Source organism: Echinops telfairi, unplaced genomic scaffold (genome assembly GCF_000313985.2).
Source record: "Echinops telfairi isolate 266 unplaced genomic scaffold, ASM31398v2 ScPeMD7_7469;HRSCAF=8507_1, whole genome shotgun sequence".
NCBI lineage: Eukaryota > Metazoa > Chordata > Mammalia > Afrosoricida > Tenrecidae > Echinops > Echinops telfairi.
Window position 1 is genome coordinate 7,744,334 of NW_022111373.1, and position 7,661 is coordinate 7,751,994.

The 7,661-nt window shown below is 42.1% G+C and overlaps 1 protein-coding gene across 2 annotated transcripts in view; it reads left to right on the plus strand.

The window, feature by feature from the left end:
* The window catches only part of AFF4 (AF4/FMR2 family member 4), a 57,587-nt gene extending 49,926 nt beyond the window's left edge, over window positions 1–7,661 (plus strand). For both annotated transcript variants that reach the window (XM_004696611.2, XM_045285347.1), the window contains 4 exons: window positions 548–641; window positions 1,561–1,604; window positions 3,220–3,440; window positions 5,178–7,661. In XM_004696611.2, the coding sequence (XP_004696668.1) occupies window positions 548–641; window positions 1,561–1,604; window positions 3,220–3,440; window positions 5,178–5,305 (487 nt within the window). In that variant the 3' untranslated portion in view covers window positions 5,306–7,661. The remainder of the gene's footprint in view (window positions 1–547; window positions 642–1,560; window positions 1,605–3,219; window positions 3,441–5,177) is intronic.

Consider the following 7,661-nt stretch of genomic DNA (forward strand, 5'->3'; position numbering starts at 1 on the left):
AAAGTGACTGGAGGTGGGGGAGGGGTGGGCGTGATGTGTGGCTGTTGTAAGCTGCATGAAGGCTTATTTTTCGAGTTGTACTGCTCAACCGTAACGGGTTTACTAGACTTTTGGTTTGTTTTACATTTTTGCATGACTTAGAGTTTAATAAAGGAGACCGGATGGACACTCAGCTACTAATTGCAAGATTGGTGGTGTAAACCCACCAGACTCTCGACAGGATAAAGATCTGGCAGTCAGCCCCCACGAAGATGGCAGCCCTAGAAGCCCTTTGGGGCGGTCCTTCTCTGCCCTACGAGCCAGAATGGGCGAAACGGCAGGGGAGATGGTTAGGGAGTCCTTGGCCTCTTAACCCTCTTCCCTTCGTCAGGGTGGTGTGGCTGACAGCAGGACACATCTTTTGGTTTTGACTAAGTGAGTGCGTGTTGACCCTATGTCAGGATCTGCTCGCATGGTCAGCCTTGAGTCAAAGGTTTTTTGTGCACAAGTGACCAGAGTTGAATGTCCTGCCTGGTTAAAAAAAAGTTGCCTTCTTCTCATTGTCTAGCCTACGATGCCAGTCTTTGCTGTACCTGAGGCTATTCAAACTGAAGAAGGAGAATGCTCTCAAGTACTCCAAGACCCTGACAGAGCATCTGAAGGTAAGTGGAGGGCACACTCGCTGGAAGACAAAACTTTAAAAGTCCCCAACCTTACCCAGAGTGGCTTCAGACCTGCCCACAGCAGCAGAAAAGCTAGCTCCTCTTTGAAAACTTTCAAGTAACTTGAGGTTCTTAGAAAAGGTTCTAAACACATGATAAATGCATGCTTTGCAGAGCAATGGCCATGTGTGGCAGCTCTTAATAAAATGTTAGGAGATGTAACCTATTTTTATTATGAAACTTAACTTATATTTTTTAAATCTTCCCACTTCTTTTCACTACCATCCTTCTCCACACTGATAATCTTAGTTTCCTAAAATGTCTGTGGTGTTCCCACACGAGTACACATCTCTCTCTCTCAAGTCCCGTTCTGAACATGACGTGGGACCTTCTGTAGCTTTCCTACAGGGTCTAGTCTTAAGGCATTTCACTGGGCTTGCAAAGCCCTCATGGGCCCGCTTTGTTCTTTATCTAAACTGTGTGGGCCGCATACAGCCTCTCTTCTGCAGTCTTTGTACATTGTGTGGCTCACTTCCCTGTGCCCTTTTATGTGTCTCAGGTGTACTCTTACTTCTCTGCCTCCTCTGTGAAGTCTTTCCAGAACACCCCTCCCAAATCCAAACCACACTCATTGCCATTGACTCAAGTCCAACTCATAGCATCCCTATAGGACAGACTAGAGCTTGCCCCCTGCGGCTTGCTGAGACGGTAAGTCTGTGGGAGTAGAATGCTTCATCTTGATCCTGAAACACCTGGTGTCCCTTGAACAAGCTGCTTTATGCTTTTTTCATGCACACACATTGTGCTCTCGTGTTGATGAAGCCTGAGAGATGTTTGGGCCCAAGCTTTGAAGATATTTAGTACTTCATAAGTAGTGAAACGGTGTGTGTTTAATAAGTGAATTTTATTTTCTTCACAGAATTCTTACAATAATTCTCAAGCTCCGTCACCTGGCTTGGGAAGGCAAGTAAACTTTAATTCTATAAAATATCATTTGTGATCAATGTAAAATGGATAGGGCATACTTTTTTTTAAAAAAAAGAACATGACTAGTTTGTTTGTTTTTTTTTTTTAAACATTTTATTAGGGGCTCATACAACTGTTATCCCAATCCATACACACATCAATTGTGTAAAGCGTATTTGTACATCATTTCTCAAAACATTTTCTCTCCATTTAAACCCCCGACATTAGGTCCTCATTTTTCCCCTCCCTCCCCGCTCCCCCCTCCCACGAACATGACTAGTTTTTAAAAAATTAAATCCATTCCTAATGTTAGTATTTTATGTTCTCTATCCCAATAAGTAATCATGTTTTCCCTCTTCATTATTTGTAAGTTGAATATATAAATGAATATTACCTTAGACCAGAGATGGGAAATTTTACCTGCAAAAGTTTTGTGTTTTCCACAAGACTACCTCAACTCTTCTCCCACCCTGATTTTTGTAATTACTTGGCATTCCTTACCCTGGGCTTATCTTTACTCACTTCTTGGCACTGCTGGCGTCTAATACCAGTGCTATGGCTGTAGTTCACCTTGTGTCCCCACAGCCCTTTCTCTCCTCCCACCTGTAAAGACGAGAAGCTCCGGGAGAAGTTTGTATTTTGCTTAGTTGTTCTGTTCAGTTATTTGGTTTATGTGAATTGATATTCCATCTTTGCTATTTTTCTAACTGAACTTATAGTTCTAGAAGAATGTAGATAAAAATATTCTTAAAGAGCCTTTCCCCCAACTTCTGTTTGATTTTTCTTTTCTGAGTATTATAATATGGTCACGACCGTGGCATTTTCTGTAGATTTGATTATTCCTGAAATGAAAGTCAGAATTAAGCGTGCTTATGCTTATTTCTTAGAAGTATTTAAGAAGCCCGAGTGGTGCAGTGATTAATATGCTTAGCTGCTAAGCAGAGGGCAGGGATTCAGACCCATCAGGCCTCCACGAGGGGAAGCTGTGGCAGTCTGCTTCCACACAGGTCTCAGCCATGGAAACGATGGGGCAGTTCTACTGTCCCCTGTACGGTTGCTGCGAGTTGGGATGGACTCGCTGGCCATGGTTAGAGATAAACAAAAATATAGTTGGAGAGAAGTCTAGGCAATCATAGTTGGTTGGAAGCGCTATTATCCATTTTTGTCAACATTGAATAATTAGGTTGAACTAGGAAATTGTCAGGGATTTTGGAGCTCAAAATCAAAATGTTTCTATTCACCACCATAAATTTGGGGGTTAATAACCTAATTGTATGTCAGAGAATAGAAGGAATTGTCCTGGGGATAAGGAGATCTGGTTTCTGAGTCTTTGAAAGACAGGCTACAACAGGCTAGGTGTGTAGTGTCATTTATCCCCTTCTCTTGATCAGTTGCCATTCATTAAACAAACGGTAGAGATAAGATCATGGGTGCGCGTGGCCGTTATTGAGGTAAGTACTCAGAAGATAAAAGTACTTCTCAGAAACCGTTTCTAGTTTAAAAACACCTTTAAAATGTCAAAGCCTTCCTGTAAGAAGCACCCGCAGCAGTACTTTGATTTCTTCCATTCACTTTATCCTTATGAATGAGCTTCCCGTGTCTCCATGTGCAGCAAAGCCGCTGGGATGCCTTCCCCTGTGTCACCAAAACTGTCACCAGGCAATTCCGGAAACTACTCTTCTGGAGCCAGCGGTGCTTCAGCAAGTGGATCTTCCGTGACCATTCCACAGAAGATCCACCAGATGGCAGCCAGCTATGTTCAGGTTACATCTAACTTCCTCTATGCCACTGAAATTTGGGACCAAGCTGAACAGCTTTCCAAAGAGCAAAAAGGTAGGTCGGTCTCTGGGCAATGTTGACTGTGGGATGGAGTTAATTGTTACAAGAGATTTTTATGATCTAGTGATATGTTGACTGATTTGTGTTTAGTGTACTGTTGAAAGTCAGTAATGATTAGTTTGCTAATGTTCATTGCCCAGCAATTCTACTGACTGTAACAATTTTGTAAACGAGTCTTTCATACTGATGACAAAAACAAAACGGAAAAAAGTTCTTGATGTAAAACCAACGTGCTGCTGCTTCGGGAGCATTAAATGCAGCTCCTCTTTATAAGACGGGGCCCCTGCTGATGGTCTGTGGGGAAATGGAATGAAAAGATCCTGGGATTTTCCCACAACCTTTCTGACGCCCCCTCGTATACTTGATCACCCTGTGTGGAGTGCTTTCCAGTCTGAGTTCTCTGGGATGGTTCACAGTAGTTTGATGCAGGGCTAGGATGGCATCTAGACAGTTTGTACATCTGTAATAGATGCTTCCTGATATGAAAGCATGGACATACTGGACTGCTAGATGAATGGGAAGAAATTGTATGATAAAAAGAAGCGAGAGCATGAACACATTTCTGAACATACTTTAAAATTTGATCCTGGAAGCTTTACACCCTAAATGCACTGTTTTCTAACCTAAACCAAAAACCCAACCCTTTACCATCGAGTCGATTCCGCCACCTGACATGGAGCGTCTATAAATCTTTACTGGGGCAAACAGTTAGCTTCATCTTACTCCCGAGAGTGGTGAGTGACAAGGCTTTGTCACTCCTGTACAGAGGGACAGACGAGGAACCCCGCAGGGCAGTTCTACTCTGTCCTATAGAGCTATGAGTCGGAATCGACTTTTGGTTTTGGGCATTGCCTAGACCCAATATTTTATTTGGAAACAGAACATTTATTAGGGATTTTCTCTTCTGACATTCCTATTGCTTTTATTAACTGGAATTTTATAAACAGAAACCATCTCTTCATTTAGTTCTTGCTTTGTTTCATTCTACTGAGATTGTGAGCATTTTCTTTCCTTTGTTATTGTTTTTTTAAAGAATTTTCTACATTTTAAAATTCTTGTTCTTACTGTCAGGTGCCTACAGCCCTCAAATGTTTTCTCTCAAAATTTTATTGGGATCAAATCTTAGGCTACTGCTATCCCGGCCTCCTTTCTGCACCTCCCTGACACAGGGCTCTACTGGTTTATTTAGAGAGAATGCCTTTATTTCTCGCCTTTAAAACACCCAGTATCATAAAAGATGAGTTTTAGTGTACTGATGGTAAATATCTTATGATTTCAGCAGTGGGGTTGGATTCAGGCCGTCATGTCCATCTAACCTCGCAGGCCATCTTGTGGGGGAGCATGCCAATGCTCCCTCCTTTATGACACCCCTTGCTGCTTATGCAGAAACAGCACACATGGGATGTTTTGAGTAGCAAGTAGCGCTTTGTGGCACTTGGTCTCCATTCTAGTAATATTTTCTGCATGGTAGTAAATTATCATTTCAGTCTGTGGAATTCTGCTTGTATGTATAAGCCTTAATTTCTGACCATAAATTTTGTTCAAAAAATGTTATGTGGTTTGGGAGGGAAGTAGAACTTCGGGAGACTGAGGGACGACGTTCCTCTAAGTGTGAACAGTGGGCTGCTTGGGGTGGGAGGGAGTGGGGTTTGTGTGTTGGGGGAACGTTACTGAGTCTAGACTAAAGACTTGAAAGCAGCAGTCATTTAATGAATGTTTTTGGTTTTCTAGAATTCTTTGCTGAACTGGATAAAGTAATGGGCCCTCTCATCTTTAATGCAAGCATCATGACAGACCTAGTTCGTTACACCCGGCAGGGACTGCACTGGCTTCGCCAGGATGCCAAGTTGATCTCTTGAACAGAACACATTCTCGTTGCCTCTGATTTTCTCCACAACACTGTGTCACCTCACGAAGGAAAACTGCCATGCCACGCCAGCTAGACGACACTAAGATGAGGAATGGTTCTCCTCCCTCCCCGTCCGTGCGCTGTTTTTAATAACCCCAAGCTATCATGTCAGTGGATCCCTTCAATGCTCCCAACATGAAAAATGATTTAAATGCTTTCAAGCCTGTAGCACATTGATGAGATAGTTTCACTTGCCTGTAATAAGATTGAAATTCCAGTTGCAATTCATAAGTAATCAATTGAAATTTTATTTATTTAAAAAAATGTTTTTTAAAGTTCCCAGATTGGGGCTAGTTTAGTTATTTCTACCTACAAATTAACTGTTTACTATTTAGCATAAATTTAATGTAGACATTTTTATTTATATGTTTTGCGAGCTTTGTTACTTAATAGTGTCTTTTTGTGGTAGCTCTTACCAAACAGTAAGCCTTGGTTCACCTTAGATATAGACAGATCCGCTCCACACCTGCTACCCGATATTATTTCAAATCTCAACTACAGTTTTATTGCAGAATTTTTATTTAGTATTAAAGATAATCTCGAAAAATCACTCAAGTATGGGAAGATGGCACCCTACGTGGCTGAAAATGAAATGAGTTCAATTTGGTATGCATTATTTCAAAAACTTGACTGTGTTAATAACACTACAGCCTTCACAAGGTGACTATAACGTGCATCTAATGCATTAAATTAAAGAAGAGGGCAGGCCGACTTTCGTTTCATAAAGGGACAATCTTGAACTTTATGGATTTCATTAAAGCGCTTCTATTATCATTTGACACTTAATTGAAACAGTGAGTTACTGTTGTAAGAAGACGCTAGCTCCCAAGAGAGGCCGCGGAATTTTCTATAATTGCCAATGTAGGAAGGCTAAAATTTCTCATCGGGATTCTTCTTAGCTTCCCCCATACCAGACTTTCTTACTCCGATGGGGAACATGCAGTGGCTGACGTCAGAATGGGGGCCCTTTGTGTGTGTGCTGTTGCTCTACAACTTAACCATTCTAATGCCTGCTGTAGAGGTGGTGAATTTCTCCTTTCCAAACTGTTTTGTGAGGAAGACTTGGCTCTCTACTCCTGTAAACAGTTACAGTCTCAAAAACCCATAGAAGGGGCCGCTGTGAGTCAGCATTGACTTGACAGAATGAATTAACTTATCTTGTATTGACTCCCTTTGTATGACGAGGGCCCCCTAATGACATGTGTTTCTGATGGGAGTAGAGAAGCCACACTAGGAAGACCTCTACCTTGGTACAGTGTGAGTGCTCAGCAAGCCGAGGGGAGCAGGGCTGGTTTCAGAAGCCTGCCTCTAAGACTTGCATGATCAAAGTTCTTTTCTCTCTACAAAATGCATATAGAGTCAAAGGGGAGACGTATCCCTTCTGTGCTTTGTTTTCAGTGCCCCTATCATGTCTGGTGTGCCTTAAATCCTACCTTTAGATGAAGACACTGGATTGTTTACAAGGTGAAGTTTTACACGAGGAACAGCTCGCCTTGCCGAGCATGGTTGGTCTTGGGCAGCAATCATGGTTTTGGTTTCTTTTCTGTCTTCTTTTAGAGTTACATAAAGATGGATTCTTTCAGAAAAGCTAACACTTGGGAACGTGACTTAGTCGAACACATTGGGTGATAGTGCTTCGGAAAGAAGTTTGGCCTCCAAATTCCAAAAATGAATCCAATCAGGAAGAGAAAAAAGATTGCCCTTCTATTTTAAGATGATGGTCAAGGCTGTAGGTGGGGAACAGGGAAAGGGGATAGGAAATCTCCAAGTCCAATGGTGCAGCGAGTCCTCCGTGTTTGAGTCTCCTTTACACTCATTTCTGGAGTTTGTAAATGTTCATTGTCCAGTGGCTTCTTCACAGATTTGGACCTCAATTTGTTGTTTACATACCATTGAAGATAAAGATCCACAAATTATTTCCAATTTAACCTTTTCCTCATGGAGAAGTAGTCTCTAATGCTTTTCTAATTTAATCTTACCATGTGTTTTAGAACCGTTTTCCTTCAAAGGACAAGATAATTAATTTAGTCTAAAGACAAGAATAACCTTGGCCAGGGCTGCGTTCTGTCCATCTGTCATTTCTCTGGCCCTGGTTCCTCAGCTTGCAGCGATGTCTCAGAAATGAATTCATAGTATCATCCAGGCGTCTGGAGTTTCCGCACCAGCAGCCATGGGTGCCCCTGGGTGGCAGTATGCGCTAGTCTGTGTGTCCTGAAAGGCAGTGGGGCATTCTGGGACCACACTGCTACTTGGCGAAAGCAGAGCTTCCTGCATGTTTTCTGGTGCTTTCTCTAAGATACTCTTTT